Source organism: Portunus trituberculatus, chromosome 28, assembly GCF_017591435.1.
Source record: "Portunus trituberculatus isolate SZX2019 chromosome 28, ASM1759143v1, whole genome shotgun sequence".
NCBI lineage: Eukaryota > Metazoa > Arthropoda > Malacostraca > Decapoda > Portunidae > Portunus > Portunus trituberculatus.
The window spans coordinates 5,302,270-5,328,552 of NC_059282.1; the positions used below are offsets into that span (position 1 = coordinate 5,302,270).

General features: G+C 41.4%; 2 protein-coding genes and 1 long non-coding RNA gene across 4 annotated transcripts in view; 2 read left to right on the forward strand and 1 right to left on the reverse strand.

The window, feature by feature from the left end:
- Positions 1-1,396, forward strand: part of LOC123510255 — a 2,972-nt gene extending 1,576 nt beyond the window's left edge. The window contains exons 2-3 of the long non-coding RNA XR_006676446.1: positions 503-800; positions 1,139-1,396. This is a non-coding gene — a long non-coding RNA (uncharacterized LOC123510255). The remainder of the gene's footprint in view (positions 1-502; positions 801-1,138) is intronic.
- Positions 1,397-11,023: 9,627 nt separating this feature from the next.
- Positions 11,024-15,918, forward strand: LOC123510343. The gene is made up of 4 exons (XM_045265416.1): positions 11,024-11,036; positions 11,121-11,313; positions 11,647-12,595; positions 15,550-15,918. Exons 1-4 carry the CDS (start codon positions 11,024-11,026, stop codon positions 15,916-15,918), a joined length of 1,524 nt encoding a protein of 507 aa, XP_045121351.1.
- A 6,197-nt stretch (positions 15,919-22,115) lies between these two features.
- Positions 22,116-26,283, reverse strand: part of LOC123510023 (calcium-activated chloride channel regulator 1-like) — a 43,363-nt gene continuing 39,195 nt past the window's right edge. For both annotated transcript variants that reach the window (XM_045264720.1, XM_045264718.1), the window contains exons 11-16: positions 25,433-25,592; positions 24,532-24,747; positions 23,869-23,982; positions 23,331-23,434; positions 22,461-22,610; positions 22,116-22,224 (exon numbers count right to left, since the gene is read on the reverse strand). In XM_045264720.1, the coding sequence (XP_045120655.1) occupies positions 22,550-22,610; positions 23,331-23,434; positions 23,869-23,982; positions 24,532-24,747; positions 25,433-25,592 (655 nt within the window). In that variant the 3' untranslated portion in view covers positions 22,116-22,224; positions 22,461-22,549. The remainder of the gene's footprint in view (positions 22,225-22,460; positions 22,611-23,330; positions 23,435-23,868; positions 23,983-24,531; positions 24,748-25,432; positions 25,593-26,283) is intronic.

The following is a 26,283-nucleotide window of genomic DNA, read 5'->3' on the forward strand; positions in this document are numbered from 1 at the left end:
AGGGCCCATATCACCACCCAAGCTCATCTTGAGTGTAACCACCTAGAACACCTAGAACCTGGATATCATGGTGATATGTAGGTAACTTTAAACCACTCGACAAATGGCAGTGTTTTAAGGCTGTACATGGTGGGATTAGAACCTACGCGTAAACGTCTGCCCGATCCCACGCTCACCACCTTATCCATTACGCCATGGCCTCCCTTGTGGGAGATTCATGATCATAGAATAGCATTAAGATCAGAAACTCGACTTGCTTAGGAGCAATAGAGTAGTATGTTTCGGCGTGTTGTGGTGCACGTGCTAGGTACAGCACCACACGCTAGTTAAGTCCTTAAGCAATATACGCAGTGTCAAGTAATATACGCAGTTGCATTCAATCAGTCTAGTCATTCTGCTCATACTGTGCAATTTGTTCTTATAAGTCTTGGATTTGGCATAATGACTATGGCACAACAGATTAAGGATGTTTCTAGATTGATGATCAGTAATTTTGTTGCAGCAATGTATAGAACCAGGGAGAAGGTCGCCAGTTTCGGGCGTCAGTCAGGAGATGGAGCACGTCCCGCCATGACACCGGCGTCCCTACATCTGCGCGCTATGAACTTGGTAGAGCATCTGTTTCACCCGAGCGAACTCGTCAGCCATAGCGGCGCTCGAGTTTGACTTGTACCCGACCTAGAGTCTGCGAAGCCCTAGCATCCATCCTCCTTCTCGTGTGTCATGTAATAGCAGTCCATCTCCATGTCTCTCTCTTCAGATGAAGACGCAGACGGCGGAGGCATGCGGTCCAGACACAGGTAGGGGCTGGGCCGTTTCGCCTCCTTCAATGGAGGCGTAAGTTATCAGTTGTTCTGTCTTGGTGTTAAAGGTAATATAACGAGAGTGATAGAAGGAAAACTTGTAAGGTTAGTAATCAGAATAGAATGAGGAATACCGGTGATTTTTTTAAGAATGTGAGGTTTGGAGATATTACAAATTGTTCCGTAGTGGTGATAAAACGGAATGCACTAAACATTTAACAGGGCGCAACCAACCCACACCCGACACACCACACCACACCACACCACACCTGTCCTATATTTGAGGACGAAGTTGTTCATGATAAAGTGTAAAGGTAAAATTATACCTCTTACAGGTCCAGCCACTACTGAAGGGAAAACCAAACCGTGTCCTAACAACCGGTCCTGCCACTACTGAAAGGAAAACCAAACCAACGTGTCCTAACAACCCCGACCCTGCAGCAGGAAACTAGCTCTTCTTGCACTGGAAGACGCGAGCTGTCTCTGTACCTTCCACGGAGGAAATGGACCCTGCCATGACAACAGCGGCGTCATCCAGGGAGGGAGGACAAGACTACCTTGCTTCATCTAACCTAACCAATAAATGTTGCCAATTACTCTTGTAATAATATTCCTCCTATCTGATGTGAATGTAATGTTATTCCTTCCATGTTCCGTGATGTACCCACATAACTGGTGTTAGTAATTAATAATAAATCATGAAGAAAACCGATGCTTCTGATAATTCCTTTTTCTTTTTAGGTATATTTACGAAACACTTAACCTACTCTAAAGCTTAACCTAACCTAACCTTAAGCCCTACTACTTGCTACCAGCTTCTCAAATAAACTGAAAATAATCCTTTAAATAGGTGTAAATTATTCATTCTACGAATTCAAAGAAGCCTGTGGATACTACTTACTCAGTTGACTAAACTCAGCTGAAATAGCAGTAAAATGTAAAAAAGCTGGTAAGTGAGAAAAACTGCTTCAAAACTGCTCATAAACGGCAAAAAAATTATGAAATCCTTGAAAAACTACCCAAAATTGAGAAACTGCTTCAAAACTGCTGAAAACTGCAAAAAAATGCTGAAAAATCCTTGAAAAACTGCCCAAAATGCAAAAAAATGCTGAAAAATCCCTGAAAAACTGCCCAAAAAGCTGAAAAATCCCTGAAAAACTGCCCAAAAAACTGTGTTAAGTCCTAAATACTCCGAAGAGTCTCCGGAGAAATTGCCGGTGTATATTTGGGTTAAAAATACAATGAAGAGTCTGCCTTCCTTCCCTTTTATTCAATCAACACATTTTTTCACAAGACTGAAAAACTCCACCAAAATTTTCAACTTAACAATTTTTCACTTTTTCTCAAGACTGAAAAACTCTACCAAAATTTTCAACTTAAAAATTTTCAGTGGAACAGAATTTGTAGTTTACAATATTTTTACTTAGAAAATTTTCGACGTCGAAAATCTTTCGAATTTTCGACTTAGAAATTTTTTTCCAGTAGTTTAGCAGAATTTGTACATTTTCAACTTAGGACAATTTTTTTCAAGTATTACAATACTCTGGGAATTCAACTTGCAAAATTATTTCAAAAGTATTAGAGAAACAAATGAGGAATGTTGCAAGAGGGACCCATGAGGCCTGCACATACATGGCAACATTCTCTAGGAACAGGTCTACCTCGCTCCACCTATCATTGCCATCCATACATTATTTCAACATAAAAAAATGAATACAAGAACATGAGTAGTATTTTGAGAACATTTCCATTGCAAAAGTCTAAGAGGAACTATCAACTCTATAAAATTATTTTTTAAACATTTCACAATCAATTTCCTCTCAAACAGCATGTTGTCCCTTGCAACACTATATTGTCACCATAAATATACAAAACACATTCTGGGGCCGCATTCTACACAGTCAGCTTCAGGTTTCACTGCATGCCTGACCGTCACTCCACGGAGACGGAGCTGCCATAGCCAGGCGCTTTCTTCGTTTTCTTCTTGTAGTGCAGCCTGGACTTGCTAAATCCAGGTGTAGGATAAGATAGCCAATTTTCCCAAGACTGAATTGCACTCGAGTCCTCTCTTTATAGCAATGTGCACCAGCTGTGAAAGAGAGACACGAGATTTATCAATACCACAGCGAGCAGCTGGATAAACATAAATTACCCTAGAAATACACAGGTAGAGACAGAGAAAAATGTAATACAGCCAAACTACAACTAGAATAAAGACTTTTTGGACGGTGTCTGGCTCAGTCATGATAAAGACAGGCTGGCTGAAAGATGTGTACTACAGTAAGTAAACATCAATATGACACAAGCAAAGTGCCAGCTGCTATCATTAATCATACGAAATAAAACAAAAGGAATGCAACACTTACACATTCTACTTATTACAGAACAGAAAACAATTTACACCTAAGAAAAGGCGGTGAAACTTGATACCATAAACTTTATTAGTGATTACTATTTATTACTTATACCGCTCAGCCTGCCTGCCTGTCCCCCCACCCTCTCTCTCTCTCTCTCTCTCTCTCTCTCTCTCTCTCTCTCTCTCTCTCTCTCTCTCTCTCTCTCTCTCTCTCTCTCTCTCTCTCTCTCTCTCTCTCTCTCTGTATATATATATATATATATATATATATATATATATATATATATATATATATATATATATATATATATATATATATATATATATATATATATATATCTTGCTCTTTGAATGATAGAACTTCAGAGAACTGAACTGGAGTCAGTCTGAAATACTGTCCAAATGACCTTCATCCATTTCTAGCTTTTGAATAAGATGATATTCACCACATTCGAGATGTTTTAAATTCATATTTGCTGTATATACCCAATTCTTTTTCTTATTATTATTCAAGGCTAAAGATAACATTAATAACTCTCCTTCCTCCACCTCCTTCTCCTCCACGTCAGGGGACTAAAGAGTATTGTGTTTTTTCGCTGCAGGAACTGTCAAATCAGGCAGCCTCCACCGTAAGGAATGTCTCGCCTAGCATCGCGCCCTGTGTGAACATACCCATAGTAACCAGTCAGCCCGACTCGCGTGAGTTGTGTGCCTCGATCGTCTCCCATTGTGCAACGGCATCGAAGTTATCAATCAATGAATCAAGACACCTTGAATTTTCGAATTCTCAACCAGTGATGAGAGAACAAGATGAAAAAAAAAAAATAAATAGATAAAATAAATAAATAACGATGCGAATAGAACAATAATGATACTTTGTGCAAAAAACAGACAAGAAAATGAATGACCGGAGAGACATGATCAAGCAAACACATCACCTGAATATTTGATTGATTGAAAATTGTATAAACAAGTGAATGAGGGGTTGGACAAAAGCGTACTTGTGAATTAACGAACGAACAAACATACAAATAAATAAGGAAGTAAATGAGAAGGATACAATAACAAGTTCACATTTCAAGACGTTATCACTAAACACCACCTGACCAGTAACGCCAACATCACCAATTAACCCATACCCCGATGATATATATATATATATATATATATATATATATATATATATATATATATATATATATATATATATATATATATATATATATATATATATAAAGAAAATAATACACCCATACCTACCTACATACATACATACATATGTATGTACTGTGAATGTACATACATATGTATATTACATGCACGCACTCTTGAGCAAAATAGTTATAATAATAATAATAATAATAATAATAATAATAATAATAATAATAATTATTATTATTATTATTATTATTATTATTATTATTATTATTATTATCATTATTATTATTGGGAGAGGAAAAGACTTTCGTGACGAGGGCGAGCAACCCGTCAAACGCGTTGCTGAAGACTGCTTAGCTCGCCGTGTAGCTCCAGAGTCCGTCTACTTTACCATACATGGGAGTCTAGACGGAAAATCCCACGATTCCCAGACTCGGCCAAGACACCGTGCTTTAAACACGTGTCGTCCTGCGCTCTGTCCTTCACCCACCTCTGTGTGGTTTTTTTGTACGCCCATCAGGCTTAGGTATTAGTCAAATAAAGTTAAGTTTCCCATTGTCCCGTGTTTTTAGCTTTGCCTTTTCACTATCCTCTCCTTAGCGGCAACAGAAGGTGTCTGTTGCCAGGTTGTCAGATTGTCTTTCCTCTCACACCTACGGAGGATCCGCCTCAGTGAGCGTGCTTTTGGGGTGAATTAACACCGTCCGGCCCCCCTAGAGTGGTTTGGCAGGACAATCTGACATTAGGTAACTCCTCCCTGACCACCTCCCACTTGTGTCCCGCTCCCCTCCTACAGGAGGGGTGTACCCCCCTCCATGCCTGACGGACCTTCCTGCCCTCCCCGTAAGGGGGGGAGGACACTGATCGACGACCCCCGACTGCCAGACTGTCTATTGACCCCTCCAAAGCGACTTTTGTGACTCTCCACTCTAAGACGAACACCCGCCTATCTACGGTTAATTCTTTTATAATAAAGAAGGTCATCGATTGTAATATTGGAAATGTTGCTAATGTTAAAAAACTTGCCAGTGGTGATTTACTTGTTCAGACAGTTAACGTAAGTCAAGTCAAATCATTGTTGAAGCTCCGGTTCATTCATGACATCGAGATCGAGGCTTCGATTCCAGTGTCCATGAACTCGTGTCGGGGAGTCGCTTCCCACCGCGATTTTGTGGATATGGAACCGACCGAGATTGTCGATTGCATGACTGATCAGGATGTCATTGAGGCTCGGAAAATTACTAAAATGGTTGACGGTACAAGAAGGAGCACAGCATCAGTCATTCTCACCTTCAGTGCTGCTAAGTTGCCAGAGAGGATTCATGTAGGGTACGAGTCGGTTCCCGTTCGTCCCTACATTCCGAATCCTCTCCGTTGTTTCAAGTGCCAGCTTTATGGTCACCATGGTAACGCTTGTCGGTCTTCCCACGCTTACTGCGGTAGATGCGCAGGAGAGGGCCACTCTGTGGACCAGTGCACATCCTTGGTAGAGAAGTGCCGTAATTGTGAAGGTGCTCACTCCACTTTTTCACGCGATTGTCCCGCGTGGAAAGTGGAGAAAGAGGTCTGCACGGTTAAGGCTACTGAAGGATCTCTTACTATGAAGCAAGGATGCGAGTGAAGCAGACGCAGGCCGCGCCTGCTTCAAACGTCTCCTACGCTTCAACAGTAAGGGCTCCACCTAAGATGTGTACTGTTGCTATCCAGACTGACCTCAGCGACCTGCTGCCTGCTCCATCTACCACCACTGATTCCCCTTCAACCTCTGCCTCATCATCTGCTAAATCTACTACTACTACTACTAAAACCTCTACTCCTATAACTTCCTCTGCTCCATACCTGTCTGCTATTTCTCGTACTCCCAGTAAGGGTGAGAAGACAGACAAGTCTAATAAATTAAATTTAACAAAGCTTGAACGTCAACGCCCTTCTCATGTCGTCGCCGCTCCCGCGCCGTCGAGGAGGAGTTCACACGCTCGCTCCCTCTCGACGAGCTCCGGGGAGTTAACAATTGATGAATCGATGGATGTCACCATTAGTAAGGGCCGGGAGAGGTCCCCCGGCAGCGCCTCTGAGCGCAAAAGGACTAAGAAAACGGCCGCCACCACAACTCTTAAGCCATAATGTTCAAGGTGTTACAGTGGAATTGCAGAAGTATTCGGAATAAAGATCCATATTTGTCACTTTTAGTGAACATACACAGGCCGTCCGTTATTTGTCTACAAGAGACGAGACTACAGGATCAGCCTGATCCTGCAGTGCTAAAACACTACCATCCGTATAGAAGATATGAGGGACACGGCGTTGCTATATACATACACAAAACACTGACACAAACAGAAGTGACGTTGAATACACCTCTGGAAGCGGTCGCGTGCAGGGTGAGATTCAACGACACGTATCTGGCTATCTGTTCCTCTACTTGCCTCCCAATACCTCCATTGTTGATGATGACATTACATCTCTTATTAGCCAGCTTCCGGGCAACAGGCTAGTTGTTGGCGACTTTAACGCCCATCATCAACAATGGGGAAGTGAGAGGTCAAGTGTACGTGGGGAGCAGATAGTAAACATTTTATTACAGACAAACCTCTGTCTTCTGAACGATGGAAGTGCGACTCGTGTAGATGATCGGACTGGTAACGCGTCTGCCATTGATCTGTCGTTGCTCTCGCCAGGTATACTCCCTGACTTCTCCTGGGAAGTCATCGACGACTCCCACGGAAGTGACCATCTGCCCATCTGCATCTCTTATGCACGCGACATCCCGCCCACCCCCTGCCCTCCCAAGTTTAACTTCAAGAGAGCAGACTGGGCAACCTTCCGTGGGGTTGCCGACGTGGATATATCTGGCGAGGACATTGACACGATGGTCAGCAACGCAACACAATCCATATTACACGCCGCTGAGGCTTGTATTCCGAAGACTTCTGCAGTTTACACTAAGCATGGAGTCTCATGGTGGACAACGGATTGCCGACAAGCACTTCGTGAGCGCAATAGACGATACAGGTACTTCAGCCAGCAGCCCAGTCAAGCAAATTTCATAGCCTATAAAAAGGCAAGGGCTCAGGCAAGGAAAGTCATCCGTAATGCAAAGAAAGACTCATTCAGACAATTCATATCATCTGTTAACCGCACCACTCCTCTCTCCAAAGTATGGCATACAATAAATATTCTAAACAACAGAAAACCATATATTCCTATCACTACCCTTAAAATAAATGATAATATAATTGATAACAAAACAGAAATAGCAAATGCCATAGCCCACCAATTCCATCAGGCCAGCAGCACAACTTATTATGACCCTACCTTCCTTCCAAGGAAGGAGGCTGCAGAACTCACTGTCCCAAACTTTGCCACAGGAGGCGTAAACTCAGACTACAACACAGAGTTTACGTTGGATGAACTCCTCTTGCCCTGAAATCCTGTAAAGGCTCCAGTCCTGGTCCAGACAATATTTCATATATCATGTTAGAAAATCCCGGCCACCACTCCCTTTCAAAATTATTAACGCTCTACAATAGAATATGGACCACTTACACTTTCCCTCAGTCTTGGCACTTCGCCCACACAATCCCAATCCCCAAAAAGACTGGACGCCTTACGGACCCCAGTGCGTTTCGTCCTATTGCGCTCACGAGCTGTCTATGTAAGGTCATGGAACGTATGGTAAAGCGAAGGCTACTTTTTGTTTTAGAAGCGAAGGGTCTATTAGGTGATCAGCAGTCGGGCTTTCGGAAGTCCCGAAGCACGATGGATCACCTAACACACCTGGAGCATTGCATTTCAGAGGCTTTTGCCAAAAAAGAATTCATGATAGGGGTGTTTTTAGACATCCACAAAGCCTTCGACATGACATGGCGACACGGCATCCTCATGAAACTCTACGCTTATGGCTTCAGAGGTAACTTGCCCATTTTTGTTTATAATTTTCTTCAGGACAGAACATTCTCTGTCAAGCTTCCTGGTAACGTAATCTCGGACGTTTTCGTCCAGGAGAACGGGGTGCCGCAGGGTAGTGTTCTTAGTCCCATTTTATTTTGTATAATGATTAATGATATTCTGTCAACAACTCCCGTCCCAAGGAATCTTAAATACTCATTGTACGCCGACGATTGTGCGTTATGGCACTCCTCGCCTAACGCACAATTCTCAGCGGGCGGATTCAGGATGCTCTTGATTCCGTCCAGCATTGGGCCTCATTATGGGGATTTAAGTTTTCAGTTGCTAAGTGTATCGGTGTTGTTTTCACTAGACGTAACGTACCTGATTTGCAAATAACTCTTCAAGGCCAACCGATACCGTTTCAAAATTCAGTCAAGTTCTTGGGTCTGCATTTTGATAGCAGACTCAATTGGAAGACTCATGTTAATGAATTGCTCATTCGTTGTCGTAAAAGATCAATGTCCTCAAATACCTTTCTGGTACTTCATGGGGAGCAGACAGAAAATCTTTATTAATGGTGTACAAGTCCTTAATTCGTTCTCATTTAGACTATGGCTCACTGGTGTATGGGTCTGCGTCGGAACCAACACTGAGGAGATTGGATGTACTGCAGAATGAATGTGTGCGAATGTGTCTTGGAGCCCTGCGCTGCACTCGTGTGGCGCGGATGGAGGTTGAGGCCAATACACCACCGCTACAACTACGTCGCGACGCCCTCCTTTATCTCATGGGATAAAAGCGGCTCGGAAAGCTCCCTCGGTAACACAGCAAACAAGATTATATGGCAGCACCACCACCTCCACAATGCGGTCCGCCGTCCAGTCTCAGTCAGACTACACACGCTCTGTCATACCCTGGCATGCCACAGCCTGGTGGGACATAGCGTGATGCAGCAGTGGCACAAGGATGTAAATAATTACGTCTACGGGAGAATTGTAAAAGGGACCCTGCTGTGAACACGAGAGTGAGAGGCCTAACATAAACAAGAGAGAGGGAAGCCAGGCATCAGATAGTACGCAGACCCAAACAAACACTCAAAACAAAATACTCTGGTTACGACGTTGGAGAGTGGTATAGTCAACACGTGTTTCCCACGTGTAGTTGAACAGGATGGGTGGTTTTAAATGGCCAATGAACAAGCAGTATTTCATGTTTAGACCAATGGTGAACGTGCTATGAGACTAGGGAAAAGTTGAGCCTATGAAACACCAGTAAGGCAATGTTGTGTATACTACGTTTAAGGTTGTTTCTACATTACCTTCGTATGTGTTCTCGTCCTTACATTGTCACACGTGGACCTCCACATGTCTGATCTCTGAATGGTAGATGGTAAAATGGGCGTGGAGAAAAGGTACGAAACCTTGAGTATTTAAAATAAGCAGAAACCAGCAAGAAGATATCTAGAATCTTGGCAGAAACGAGAGGAGAAAGCAGAAGGCAGTGGCCGAGAGGAGGAGAAGAAACATTCGAGTCATGGACAGACTCTTTCTTGTATTAGTGAGTAAAGCTCTATAGTTGTTAATGCAGTCTAAGACAATGTTTATGTCATTTAAGTGAAAGGAGGAAACAAATATAGGATGTGTATTTATTAGGATGTTATATTAAGATTTTATGTATGTGTAGTGCAATTCCCACAGTTGATGCATTAAGATATATAATATTGAGGAGATAATTACATATGATATATTGTGGTGTATACATTATATGGGCATTTATAGAAGTCAAGCATTGAGTTGATATTGAGATGCATCAGCTGTGAAATTGGCACCTAATGTTTGTGGTTTTATTGTATGTGATTAACATTGATGAAGGATTTACGGAGATAAGGATTTATGGAGATGAGCTTAACATTTCTAAGGGCATTGATTGAATTTGTGTGACATTATGAGCAATCTTGAAAAGTGGTGTAATTAATCTTAGATGAATTAAAATTAGAAAATACAATACCGTATAATATATTACCTGCAGTAAGAATAAGTCTTCACTTAGAATAACACGATTGCAACTTGCAACGAACTTCCGAAACTGGTGGCAGCGGTGGGATATTATTGCAATTGCAATCGTTGCAGGCGTATAGTTGAGAGTGAAGACAATTAAAAATTTCGATCAAGTGCATTGGATGTCACGGATGTAGCGGATGTTAACGAGTAAATATTGAGAATTTTTTAATGTTGCTTAATTGTAGATGAAACATATAGTTCATAAATTACGTCAGCGCTCGGTATCGCTTAACGGTAAAGCGAATCAGCAGCCAGCCGTCACAACCTCTAGAATGGCGCAGTCACCCCCTACATCTCCGTTTCCCCCCCCTAAACCGGCTTGCATCAGTACGGGGGAAATTGCGGAAGCGATCACTGACAATGCAAGGGATAATTTTTCCAAGGTAATTGGGTTACCATATTTTTGTGGAGGTGAAGAAAGAAGCCCGTCGGTACCAAATGTAAAATGTATCGCCAGCGCTCACGCATGGATAAAGGATTTAGAAAATAGAACAATGACAAACTGGACAGACGAAGGGAGGATAGAGTTGGCCAAGCAATATGCATTGGACAGTGCATATACTCATATGACACACTGTGCAACGCAACATAAAAATGATTGGGATGATGTGAGAAAAGCATTCCTTGATATTTATCCAGAGGATAGATCGCTTCCAAGCCTGATCAGTGAATTGTCATCAGTAACTCGACAGCCCAGAGAAACCATAACAGAGCTCTATATCAGAGTAGAAGGGATTGTGGCAAAATTAGACAGCATGAAACCCACAGGTAAGGAAGTATATAATGATATATTTGTCTCCATCATTGTGAATGCCTTGCCTAAGGATTTTTCTTATATCCTTGCTGATGCAGATATGAAAAAGCCTTTATTAGTATACAAAAAAGCTCTCAAATATGTAGCGTCACACCCCAGCCTTCAGCTACACGACGCTGCAGTACGCAAAGAAAATAGGGTTGTCCCAGTAAACGCAGTGACAGTGAATGCTGTTACTACAGATCACACGATGTATCGCCCTCAGAATGTCAGAAATATACATTGTCAGAGGTGTGGGCGAAATAACCACACCATTCAAAATTGTAGAACCATAGAATGCTTTAGATGTCACAAGTGGGGACATTTCGCGAGTCAGTGCACAGTGAAATTACCACCAATACCACCAAGGGCGAGGCCCACGGTAACTTGTTTCACCTGCGGGGTACAGGGGCATGCGAGTAAGGACTGCATGAACAACTCACGTAGGTACACCACATATCAAACACAAAAAAAACGCCAATTTACCACCAACGCAACCACATGAATCGGTGGTAATCACAGCGGTGAATAGTGACACGGGAAATGTTTCTATTGAAGTTCAGATTGAAAATGAGAGTGTATTAGCCTTGATGGACACGGGGCAGGGGTATCTCTTGTATCGCGTGACGTTGTAGACAAACTTAAAAAGAAACACATTACTCCAACAAATAAGGTAATTCGCAATGCGAGTGGAGATGAAATGTTGACTTCAGGAAAGACTAAGCTAACTTTGACAATTGGAGGTAAGATATACACACATGATTTTGTGATCAGTGAAGATAGAGCCTTGCCATCACAGATAATAATAGGTTTTGACTTTATGAAAAGATATAATGTGAATCTAAATACCAAACCTCTGCAATTATATATTGAAGGAAGGAGAATTGTTATTGTAGAAATACCCATGATGCATGCCATCATGATAACTGAGAGAAGTGAAAAGGAAGCAGTAACAAATGAATCAAAGGATAATCCCAGTTATAAATGCTCAGTAGCTCAGACATCAATATTACAAGGAGTACGAGTGAGTTATGTGACCTTAGAAACAAAGTTAGTGGATAGTGATATCGCTATATTCGAGCCAGTTAAAGGAGTTATAGGGTCTCAGTTTTTATGTCCAGGTTTAGTGAAATTAGAAAATGACATGGAGAAGAAGAAATCTAGGTTTGTGGTGAGGTATATAAATTTCTCGAGTGAACATGTGCCGTTAGAGCCAGGGAAAACATTAGGCTACTTACAGTCATGTCAGAGTGAGGTTCTGCCAAGCGGGAGTGATGAATATACAGTGAATGGTGTGACAGAAGAAAATGAAACAGATAAAATGAAGGCCTTTTCAGAAATCATTAATCACATGTATCCTGAGGGAACAAGGAAAAATCAAATATTGAAAGAATTAGTTGTTAAATACTCCTCTGTCTTTGCTAGTGATGACGACATTCCAAGTATATCACCCTTTTTCTATCACACCATTCAGTTACAGTCCAGACCTACGTCCAAGAAACCTTATCCCATCCCAGCTTGTTTTTATGATAAGGTAGCTGAACAAATTAAAGTAATGGAGAGCCAGGGTATTATTAGACCATCCAGATCAGCATTTATCTCCCCAGTTGTTCCCATAGTGAAAAAGGATGGAAAAATTAGATTGTGTGTAGATTTCAGGAATTTAAATCAGCATGTGCTGAATGATTCTTACCCATTACCTAATGTGAATAACATTTTGCATAACTTGGGAAAAGGAAAGATGTTTTCATGCCTTGACTTGAAACAAGGTTACCATCAAATACAGTTAAATGAAGAAAGCAAGCCCTGGACTGCATTTGCAACACCAAATGGATTATATGAACATAATGTGCTACCTATGGGTTTAAAGGATTCTCCTGCGGCATTCTGTAGAATTATTAATCAGGTATTGGCTGGATTGACAGGATCTGATACTTTTGTTTATATTGATGATATCATAGTTCAAGGAACAGATCTAGAAAATCATGTAAAGAATTTGGAGAGGGTTCTTCTACGCTTGCAAGATGCTCAGTTGAAAGTAAACCTGAAAAAATGTAATTTCTTTAAGGATAGTGTAAATTATCTAGGACATATTATATCAGCCGAAGGGTTGAAAACACAGCCTAGCAAAATTGAAGTTATTAAGAACATGCCAGCCCCACAACAGTGAAAGAATTACAGTCCTTCATTGGAATGGCTAACTACTATAGGAAGTTTGTGAGAAACTATGCTGAGATAGCTGCTCCCTTAACTAAACTAACAGCAGGAATGGTGACTGGAAAGAAGAACAATAACCACATAATGTGGAATGAAGAAGCTGATAGGGCTTTTAAGACCTTGAAGCAAGAATTAACACAAAATGTTGTTTTGAAATTTCCAGACTTCTCAAAGCCATTCTTTTAACGACGGATGCTTCGAGCTTTGCCATCGGGGGATTAATACAACAAAGGGATAGCATGAATAACCTAAGACCCTTATCATTTTTTAGCAGGAAACTGAACAAGGCTGAACTTAATTATAGTACTATTGAAAGAGAGGCTCTGGCAATTGTATATGGGCTTAAGGTAAACAGAGATTTGTGCCTGGGTTACCCTATTTATATTCTCACAGATCACAGACCATTAGTATGGTTGTTGACCACCTCAAATGCAAATAGCAGGATAGTTCGGTGGCAATTAGCTGTTGCAGAGTTTGATATTAAGGTGGAATATATTCCTGGAAAAGCTAACAAGGTAGCAGATCATTTATCCAGGTTGAGGGAAGTGGAAATAAATGAAGGAAATGAACATTTGTTAGCAATAACAGAAAACACAGAAGAAAATATGGTGGATTGGAATCTGAAGGAATTAATAAGGTCACAAGATAACCATGAATTTTATGGCTTATTGAAGAAGTTAATGAGAGAGAATTTAACTGAGCAAGAAATAAAAGGAAAATTAAGTAAGCACAATATTGATAAGAGGTATAAGAAGTTAAAGATATCAGAATTGTCTCTAGACAATAATATGCTTTACAGAGTAAGTCACAACACATATGGAGAAATGACGCGTCAGATATTAGTACCCGAACAGTTTGTGCACACTGCTGTACACCTCGGCCACTCTTTGCCAACCGCGGGGCATGGTGGGCCATCCGTTACCTTAAGTAGGTGTCAGAAATTTGCATATTGGCCAAAAATGAAGGAGGACATTGAAAGATATTGCAGGTCTTGTCTCATCTGTCGTAGGCTTAAGAGGTCGGGGGACGCCCCAGCACCACTGAGAAGATACCCGGATGTTGAGAGACCTTTCCAGCGCATACATATGGATATTGTTGGTCCCATGGGTAGATCGGATAATGGATATATGTATTGTCTTGTTGTGATAGATGTGCTTACTAGATATTTGATTACAAAACCACTGAAAACCAAGTCGGCCGCAGAAGTTGCTAGAATATTTTTTGATGAAGTGATTTGTAAACATGGTATACCTGAGATGTTAGTGACAGACCAAGGTAGGGAATTTGTCAATTCTATATTACAGGGATTAACTGAGTTACTGCATTTCCGACATAGCAAAACTACAGCTTACCATCCTCAAGCAAATGGGATAGTTGAAAGATCAAATGCAACCTTGATTAACATACTGCGCACTTTGGTGCAAGATAATATGAATATCTGGGATACAATGCTCCCAATAGCTACATTTGCATATAATAGTGCTTACCACACAAGTATAAAAGAAAGTCCTTTTATCTCATGTATCTCAGAGATCCAACCATCCCATTTGAAATGATGAAAGAGGAACAAGTTTGGTATAATGTTGATGATTTTAAGCAGGAGATGGCAACAAAAGCAAATAGGGTATATGCTAGGTGTCAGCAATATTTAGAAGAAGCTAAGGAATAAATGAAAAGGCTCAATGTAAGAAGGCAAGGATAAAGACTATTCAAGTTGGAGATAGAGTATATGTCCGCCGAGTACCCACTGCAGGAACCCCCGCAAAGTTGCAACCCGCATATACAGGTCCTTATAGAGTGACAGAAAAGGTGAGTGATGTAGTGGTCAAATTAAGAAACATTAGAAATGGTAAGATGACAACATTACACACTGACAGAATAAGAATTATCCATGAAGACAATGCTACCCCTCAGATGAACCCGAATGTCAGACGAGCATATCCGGTACACGAGCCAGGTGAAACAAGGGAAACCAAGTTGACATTGCAGACACTAGATCCTTTTCCAGTGTTCTCAGGGATGTAGAGCACTGTGTAGATTCAGAATCGGATGACAATTCACTATCAGAAGCGAGTCATGGTGTTGATGAGGAAATTCATAATGTAACTGAGAATTTGCAAGAAGAATATCAAGGTGAAGCTACCACGTCAGTCCCATACAGTTTACGGTCGAGGACAAGTGTGCCGAATCTTCCGTTTGTAATGCATAAGCCCTTAGAATATGGTAAAAGAAAATAAATAAAATAAAATAAAATGAAATGTTCCTTTGCAGACTGTGGGGCTATGCATGGGATACGTTCAAGCCTGGGATGTACCCCAAAGCTCACCTCCTCAACAAGGGATGAGTTTCTCCCAAGACCATCAACTACTTGTAACTGGACAAGCTTATGTGGTGCCTTTTTTGTTGAAATTGGAGGATATCTATGAGCCAATTAAAAAAGCCATCAATATCACTCAGAATATAATATATAATTTAGATGAAATTGCAGGAGATGATTTTATCATCAATCAGAATATGATATATAATTTAGATGAAATTGAGGGAGATGATTTTATCTTGTTTACCTCTTTGATTTCTCAGCATATCCTGGCTTTTCAAGAAAGATTAAAAATTTGCATGCTTCAATGCAGGATTTCCTAATGCATATTGTGGCCAATGACATTCCTCAACCTAGAAGGAAAAAAGGGGGCAATAAATTTTATAGGATCTTTTGCAAACACATTATTTGGGACTGCTACACAAGATCAAGTTGATATTATTCATAAAAGATTACAATCGTTAGACTCCTTCACAGAAGAGGAAAGAAAACTCCTCAATGTTCATTCCCATGTTATCAATGTCACTCTCAATGAACTAACAAATGTTCATCAAACATTGGAAAAACTAGAAACTGCTACCCGTGTTACTAAGACCCTTATGACTAAGATGGAAAAACATATAGAAAATAATGAAAATCCATTCTTTCACTGGAGATTTTACTGCATGTCCAGCTAGCCTTGACATCCATTGCAGCTGATCATATTAATTTTAAGATAGGATTACAAAGTATGATGGAAACCCATATTTCTCCTAATATTGTGACAAATGCATTTTACTACAACTTTTAGATGAGATATCAGTTAAACATGAGTTATTGTTTCCTCCTAAACCAGAATATTTAGGATTACACAGAGCTGCTATTCGTGTAATCCATAAGACTGCATTACATGACTTGAGCTTCTACTTACTCGTTCCTTTGCGAGGAATTCCAGCTGACACCTTTGATGTCTTCAGGATGACCTCCCTTCCCTTTCCTATTTCTAAATCAGATGCTTTTTTAATGCATCAACCTTCAAGGAAATATTTAGTGATTAACAAGGCAAGAAATCAATTTTTTTGACTGATGATTTTGATGATTGTAGGATGTCTGATGATATATTGATATGTCCTCCCAACCAACCTATATATTCCACTAACACTGATTGTTGTGAGGTTGCTATTTTTCTGCACAAGCCTTCTGTCTCTGATATATGTAACACGCTGATTGTGAAGTCTTTCAAGCCTATTTTTGTTGATCAGCCATCTGGGTGGAATTATGCCACAAGCAAACCACTAGATATTACTGTGAATTGTAACAACTCCTCCATTCCTACTACTAGACACATTATTAATGGTACTGGCCTTCTGAAAGTGAGTCAGGGTTGTTCTATACATAGTGATACATTTTCTCTCCCTGCTTCCTCTCATTATATTGCTGAAGCTCCTATGGTTATTCAACCTTATCCCTTACTACTCCCATTGCCTTCTCATCCTGGGAACATTCTGTTATTGTGAATACCACTAATATCAGCATTCCCGACAGTTTTGGTCTTGAGCCCTGGTCTGTCCCAAAATATATTGCACATATGCAGCCGCTGGCGAAACAGTCCCCTCCTACGGCACTCGACTGGCACAACTGGAAGGACTGGCTCTGGATCCTATTGCCTATTGGGGTCATCGCGGCCGGCCTGGTGGCCTACCGCATCTACCGACCCTGTGCACTCCTTGGCTTGGCACAGGCTGCGCCAGCCCAGGTGACTGTCAGCACACAACGCCAGCTCAATCCAGAGGACACCGCTTATCACGCATGCCCTCACCACTAGCAGTTCGCGCCGGGACGCGCTACTAAGGATGGGGGTATGTCATACCCTGGCATGCCACAGCCTGGTGGGACATAGCGTGATGCAGCAGTGGCACAAGGATGTAAATAATTACGTCTACGGGAGAATTGTAAAAGGGACCCTGCTGTGAACACGAGAGTGAGAGGCCTAACATAAACAAGAGAGAGGGAAGCCAGACCTCAGATAGTACGCAGACCCAAACAAACACTCAAAACAAAATACTCTGGTTACGACGTTGGAGAGTGGTATAGTCAACACGTGTTTCCCCACGTGTAGTTGAACAGGATGGGTGGTTTTAAATGGCCAATGAACAAGCAGTATTTCATGTTTAGACCAATGGTGAACGTGCTATGAGACTAGGGAAAAGTTGAGCCTATGAAACACCAGTAAGGCAATGTTGTGTATACTACGTTTAAGGTTGTTTCTACATTACCTTCGTATGTGTTCTCGTCCTTACATTGTCACACGTGGACCTCCACATGTCTGATCTCTGAATGGTAGATGGTAAAATGGGCGTGGAGAAAAGGTACGAAACCTTGAGTATTTAAAATAAGCAGAAACCAGCAAGAAGATATCTAGAATCTTGGCAGAAACGAGAGGAGAAAGCAGAAGGCAGTGGCCGAGAGGAGGAGAAGAAACATTCGAGTCATGGACAGACTCTTTCTTGTATTAGTGAGTAAAGCTCTATAGTTGTTAATGCAGTCTAAGACAATGTTTATGTCATTTAAGTGAAAGGAGGAAACAAATATAGGATGTGTATTTATTAGGATGTTATATTAAGATTTTATGTATGTGTAGTGCAATTCCACAGTTGATGCATTAAGATATATAATATTGAGGAGATAATTACATATGATATATTGTGGTGTATACATTATATGGGCATTTATAGAAGTCAAGCATTGAGTTGATATTGAGATGCATCAGCTGTGAAATTGGCACCTAATGTTTGTGGTTTTATTGTATGTGATTAACATTGATGAAGGATTTACGGAGATAAGGATTTATGGAGATGAGCTTAACATTTCTAAGGGCATTGATTGAATTTGTGTGACATTATGAGCAATCTTGAAAAGTGGTGTAATTAATCTTAGATGAATTAAAATTAGAAAATACAATACCGTATAATATATTACCTGCAGTAAGAATAAGTCTTCACTTAGAATAACACGATTGCAACTTGCAACGAACTTCCGAAAAAAAAATCAACCCTAAATCTCCCATGTGAGACTTTATGGTAGAGTAAAGCAAGGGAGGGACACATACAAACAGGAACTACTTTAAAGAGATTACATCCTTGCGTGGCGCGTCACCTGGTAATGAATAGATGGGCGTGACCAGAGCCACACCCAGGCCGCTGTTGACTCATCTTACTTGGCTCATAGCTCACAGGCGAGGCTTTTGTACTGCACGTTCACTGTCTTATTTCACGAAGTTAATGTCGGTGCTGCTTCTACTACTACTGCTCCTACTACTACTGCTGCTACTACTACTGCTGCTGTTTCTACTATTACTACTACTACTACTACTACTACTACTACTACTATTTCTTTACGTATCTTTATTCTTCTCCTCCTTTTACTTCATAATTGCTATTATCATTTCTTACTAATATCATTGCTACTACTACTACTACTACTTCTACTACTACTACCACTACTTTACTCACCATTCTTGCTCTCCTTTTCCTTCTTCATCATCGTTATTCTAATTTCTTCTTATCGTTACTGTCACTTCTACCACCACCATGACCACCACCACACTAACACATACACGAAAGAAGGCAGAACACAAACACACACACGAACATATAATCGTGCCACCTCATCCCTAAATCGTTCAAGGAAATGAAAGGTGAATTAGGTCTTCCTCCTTGCCCACTGTTGCCTCCTCCATCCACCTCCTCCACCTCCTCCTCGTCCTCTTCGTCCTCCAGCCTTCCCTCTGGCACCAAGCGAGCGATGTTCGAGAGCGCGCTGAACATGAAAGAAAATGGGATGAAGGAACAATAAGCGTCACATTTAGAAACGTTTCCCTCTCACCGCGACCATTCTCAAAGACTACAGAAACGATTAGCCGAGTTGTAAAGAGCATTTGTCCTGTTGATAATGCTGAAATCTTGTTAACTTCTTCAGTACTGAGACGCATTTTTATCATGATTTTTGGGTAAGATTAGACGATTTTATTTGCATTAGGAAGGGTCTATGGAGGTCAGAAGATTAATGGCCAGAGTCTTCACTATTTTAATCCCCACATAAGTTTCTAAAGCTGTAGAAAATCGCCAAATAGTAAGCAGAATGAATATGAAAACGCGTCCTGGTACTGAAGGGGTTAAAATGTCATTAGACTTACAGAAACATCCTTAAAATCCCGTGTCACTTCAACTAGAGCCCTTTGAAAATAGTGAGGTGTGGCGCGGAGGTGTTTGTGAATATGGGTGTAAAGTGTAAGAGTGAGCGGTGATGCGTAGGATGGAACAGAGTGACAGACAGCTTGCGTTATGAGAAGGGTCAAGGGAGAGATGGAATTCTTGAGTGTCGATGGCTAAGTTTTTTACTATTGATGTGGGAATTGCGAGTTTTTTGTCATTTAAAGGAAGAAAATGGGATCAATGTAAGAAAATTTAGGTACACTTGTGACACTTTATGTCTATAGCAATATCAGAAAGGGAAAACGTGTTCTACTTGCTATGACAACAAGGAAATGCGATAAACTTTGAGAAAATAAATACAAAAATGATCATTACTATTGCAATATATGAAGAATAAGGGACGTTTTTGTGCTTCGGAAAGAGAGAACTCAAAAAAGGAAAAAGAAAACGAAAAAGGCAAAAAAAGAAATACTAAACAAAGTGCAAAGCGATGTTAAAGAAAGATATATAGATAAGCACATTTCTCCACACACCTTTTCTTCCCAGCCTCGTTCTCACTCCTGAGGGCGAGGAAGTACAGCCGCTTCTCCTGCAGCTCCTGGTCTGTCAAGTTGAGGGCGAAGCTAGCACTCTGTCCAAACTCCAGGTCCAGGTCCAGCTCCTCGTCCACCGCCTGAGTGAGGAGGGCGAGCGGGTTGCCATCTGCCTCAGGTGTCTTCGGCAAGTCCTCGGCCCTCGTCGCCAGGAGAAACTCGTAACTTGACACTGGAGGAAAATGTGGAGTGTTGAGTGACTATTTACAGCTTATTTCATGCTTCGGTTAGGTTAAGAAGAGTGTTTTTATGGTTGTAGTGGCAGAGTATCAAGACTTCTTCATTGTTAACAGGAGAAACACTCGTGAGAACCCGCCTAATTATCTTTGTGGCCTTTTGACTTTCTTCACGCATTCAGTTATGTTAGCAAGAGTGCTTTTATGGTTGTAGTGGCAGAGTATCAAGACTTCTTCATTGTTAACAGGAGAAACACTCGTGAAAATCCGGTTAGTCATCTTTCTGGCCTCTAATCAATAATCTCTGTGGCTTTTTGACTTCCTTCATTCTTTGGGAAAGTAAGGAAGAGTGTTTTTATAGTTTTAGTGACAGAGTATCAAGAGTTTTCATTGTCAACAAGAGAAACAATTGTGAGAACTCGGTTAATCATCTCTGTGGTCTTTGTCAACTTGTGGCGAGGGAGTAGAGAGTTTCCTGGATGCCTTACCGTTGCCTCTGTCGCCTTCCTCACCCGGCGCGGTCCAGGCAAGGGAGAGACGATTAACCCACGCCCTCTTCACCTTCAGGTCCCTCACTTGAGAAGGCGGAAGGGCGGACTGGGAGCTACTGACCCCGGTAACCTGTGAGAGGAAAGACGTGATGTTGAGTTGCTTTTACCAGAAAGAGAGAGAGAGAGAGAGAGAGAGAGAGAGAGAGAGAGAGAGAGTATAGTAGAGTTATTTATTTATCCTATCTACTTATCTATGCATAGGTTAGGTTAGGTTAGGTTAGGTTAAGATTAGGTTAGGTTAGGTTAGGTTAGGTCAGGTTAGGTTAAGTTAGTTCAGGTTAGGTTAGAATAGGTTAGGTTCGGTACATTTTCCCTTTCCATACCTTCAAGGAACCGAGATTGATGACGCGGGTGAAATGCTGCGTCCGCTTCTCCTGCTGTGGATCGGAGGGCACGACACTCCCGCAGCAGAAGGTGAACTGGTCTGTCGGAGAAACAACAATGACAGCAAAGTGATGGCAAAGACTGGCGTGTATTGAATCTTATGACAGGAAAAAAAAGACAGGATAACGAACAAGCAGACCACAGCAATAATGAAACAAAAAATGGTAAAACACTGTAGAGAACGTGGCTTATCATCTCAGTGGCATTTCGAATCGTGGTAAGAAGACACAGCGTTTCATAATACGCAGAAAAGAAAACGGAACCCACACAAAGCAAAGAAGCCCAAGAAAACGGAAAGATATTGCAGGTAACACTAATAACAACAGTACTAACGGTAAAGGAAGAATATGAACAAACCAAACACACACACAAAAAAAGAAAAGAAAACAAAATCCATAGAGTTCAAGGAAGCTCAAGGAAATGGCCCGGGCAGGTACCACTCATAAAAAGTGCTAATGGTAATAAAGGAAAAATAATAGCACACACACACACACACACACACACACACACACACACACACACACACACACACACACACACACACACACAGAAGAAAACGAAAGCCACAGAGTTCAAGGAAGCCCAAGGAATCGGAAGGGTATGACAGGACCTTTCATGTTTACCTTCTGAGGATGCATCGAGGCAGCTGTCGAGGATCGGGTAGCGGATGTCCTGCATGGAAGTGTGCTGGAACGACTCCTTTTTGTAGTACGAGGAGCTGTTGTCTGAAATCTGAGGAGGAGAATGTTGGGGTTAGATAGGGAAGCGACGAAAGACGGTGTGGTGACTTGCTGTAGGGATCAGGAACAGTACTACTACTACTACTACTACTACTACTACTACTACTACTACTACTATCACTACTACTGCTACTACTACTACTACTACTACTACTACCACTACTACTACTACTACTACTATCACTACTACTGCTACTGCTGCTACTACTACTACTACTACTAACTCACCACAATCTTGAAGTAATACACGTCCTCGTCAGTGAAGGTTACGGCGCGGGAGTAAATTCCATCGCCAGCAAGAGTGTCTGCCCCGGCGCCTACATCCAGCAGCTGCACCTCTCGAGGGGCGGCGGTGGCTTCTCCTGACTCACCAAGGCCCTGAGGGGAGACACGTTGCTGGGAAAGGTCTCTGCTCTACACATCGACTACCTTCCAAATGCTCTTAACCCCTTGAGTACCATGACGCGTTTCCATATTCATTCTGCTTACTATTTGGTGATTTTAAACAGCTTCAGAAACTCATGTGGGGGATTGAAATACTGAAGACTGCGGCCATTAATCTTCTGACCTCCATAGATCCTTCCTAATGTAAATAAAACCGTCTAATCATACCCAATATACATGATAAGAACGCGTCCCAGTACTGAAAGGCTTAATAGTTGAAGTTACATGGGGTTTTACAGGTGTTTTATGGTTCTAGTGAGAGATTAACGAGATTCCTACATTAATAACCCGTTCAGTACTGGGACGCATTTCTACCACGAGTTTTTGGTGTGATAAGACGATTTTGTTTACAAGGTCAGAGGATTAATGGCCTGAGTCTTCACTATTTTAATCCCCACGTTAAGTTTCTGAGGCTGTTTAAAATCACCAAATAGTAAGCAGAATAAATATGAAAACATGTCCTGGTACTGAAGGGGAAAAGGACTCTTGAGAAACCGGCTTATCATTTCTATGGCCCTTAAAAATAGTCACGGTGAGAGAGCGGAGTGTTTCAGATTATGCGCCTTAAAGCACTCAGTAAGCATAGCAATGAGTCAATCCGTTTTCTAGCAGATGGTGATGGGAGGGGACCGCTACTCAGACGTACTCTCCTACCTGACGGAGGCGCCTGTGACCGGTGACTCCTGCTTCCTGACGCGGGTGTACAGGTGGAGCTGCCCGGTCGAGGCATCCAAGGTGTCTCCACTCTTTGCGTTCATCTGGGAAAAGTGGTACTGTTGTTACTGCTGCTGTTGTTAATGTTGATGCTGCTATTGCTGCTGCTGCTGTTACTACTACTACTACTACTACTACTAATACGACTACTACTAATATTTTTACTACTACTACTAGTACTACTACTACTACTGCTACTACTATTACTATACGTCTACTACTACTACTACTACTACTACTACTACTACTACTACTACTACTACTACTGCTGCTGCTGCTGTTGGTTTTAACACCAACAATAAAAATGATAACGAAAAAAGTCACTTGATATTAATGCTACTCCTGTTACTGTTGCTACTATTACTACTACTACTACTACTACTACTGCTATTGTTGCTGGACACGAATCGTGCACACACACCACATACACCAGAGGACAGATCCACTAACTTCCTGACAAACACACAAACACACTCACCCACGCCTCCGCCACCAGAGGAGCCTCCGTATCGGTGGGCGGCGCTGAGACCGTCACGTTGATGGTGTAGAGGTCTGAGCCAGATACTTCCACCTCCCAACGCCACAACCCGACCTGTAAGAAGCGGTAGTAGTAGTAGTAGTAGTAGTAGTAGTAGTAGTAGTAGTAGTAGTAGTAGAAGGCGACGACAAATGCGAAGGAAGAGGAAAAGGAGGAGGAGGAGGAGGAGAAAGAGGAGGAATATAAAGGAATACAAAGGAAAGCCAAACAGCAACAGATCTCTTGGTCCTTTCGAGACTGTTTGGTAACTACATCTAACTGGCTTCAGATAAGAGAGACAGGACAGTACAGGAGGAGGCGGAGGAGGAGGAGGAGGAGGAGGAGGAGGAGGAGGAGGAGGAGGAGGAGGAGGAGGAGGAGGAGAAGAAGAAGAAGAAGAAGAAGAAGAAGAAGAAGAAGAAGAAGAAGAAGAAGAAGAAGAAGAAGAAGAAGAAGAAGAAGAAGAAGAAGAAGAAGAAGAAGAAGAAACAGGAGGAAAAAAAAAAAGAATTGTAACATTAAGTAAACAATAAAAAAAATAATAAATAAACACGACAGAAAAAAATTGCTAAAACCACCTAAATGTCTCCTCCCTTCCCCCCCCCCTCTCTCTCTCTCTCTCACCTCAGGGTTGGTCACAGTGGTGGTGAATTGATTACGCGCTCCATTTGTTTCCGTGGTAACCTTCTGTCCTGCCGGGGTGACGAGGAAGGGCCAGCGGGACACGTGTTGGGACCTGTCCGTGGTGAGCTTGAAGGAAATGCTATCACTCACGCTCTCGTCCACGCCAAAGGTACTGTTCAGCTTCTTAGTTTTGCCCTTGATCGATGAGTCTTGTAACTGTCAGAGAGGGTTCTTGTTAGGTTAGGATAAATTAGGTTTGGCTTAATTTTGTGTTGCTTTAAGAGGTTTTTTGTGTTTTTCTCTTTATTTTGAGTTATTTTTAGTTAGGTTTGGCTTAATTTTGTGTTGTTTTAAGAGTTTTTTTCGTGTTTTTCTCAGTTTTGCTTCATTTTAGTTTGGTTTGGTTAGGTTTGGCTTAATTTTGTGTTGTTTTAAGAGTTTTTTTCGTGTTTTTTCTCTTTGTTTTGCTTCATTTTAGTTTGGTTTGGTTAGGTTTGGCTTAATTTTGTGTTTCTTTAAGTTTTTTTTGTTTTTCTCATTGTTTCATTTTTAGTTTGGTTTGGTTTGTTTTCGTTTTGTGTGTTTTTAAGAGGTTTTTCATGTTTTTTTTTTTTTTTGGTTTTGTTTTCGTTTGGTTTGTTTTGGTTTCGTTTTGTGTTGTTTTAAAAGTTTTTCGTGTTTTTCTCTTTGTTTTGTCGTGTTATTTTGCTTTGTGTTGGTTTGGATTGGTTTGCTTTAGTACGTTTTGTTTCGTTTCTATTTCGTTTTGTTTTGTTTGAGTTTAGTTTGATTTGCTTTCTTTTAGTTTCCTTTCGTTTTATTTTACTCAATTTTTTGTTTTGTTTTTCGTTTGGTTTGCTTTATTTTACTTTGCTTTTCCTTTGCTTTGGTTTACTCTCACCATTATCTTCTCCTCTTTGAAGCTTGAGGATTCCGCACGCTGAGCTTCCTCGATAAGTTCCCTCACAGCTTTGTCCTCTTCACCTTGCTTCACGGGGATCAGCCTGCCGATGGTGGCCTCGCTCAGTACCTTCAGTTTGGCGGCGCCCTTTCCTTCCTCCCTGCGTCAGAAAGCAAGGAGGTGATGGTTAACTCCTCGACTGTTACTGCTTTACTCATGTTCAATAAAATGTATGGATATTTCACTCCCTTATTCAATTACTCTATCAATTAATCACCAATGTATCAGTGTCTATCTATCAATCGCTTACTCATCCAGTCAGTCAGTCAGTCAGTCAATAAATCATACATACTAAAAATTTCAGTTAATCAAGTAAGTAGTCATAATCATTCACACACTCACTCTCACTCACTCATTTTCTCAATTAACCAACAAACTCGTCAGTTTCTCAATTACTCAAGAAACTTGTCACTCCCTCACTCAGTTATCAACAAACACTTCACTCACTTACTTACTCACTCACTCACTCCCTCAGTCAACAAACTCGTCACTCACTCACTCACTCACTCACTCCCTCAACCAACAAACTCGTCACTCACTCACTTACTCACTCACTCAGTCAACAAACTCGTCACTCACTTACTCACTCACTCACTCAGTCAACAAACTCGTCACTCACTCACTCACTCCCTCAACCAATAAACTAGTCACTCACTCACTCACTCACTACCTCAGTCAACAAACTCGTCACTGACTTAATCACTCACTCACTCAGTCAACCAATAAACTCGTCACTCACTCACTTACTCACTCACTCACTCAGTCAACAAACTCGTCACCCACTCACTCAC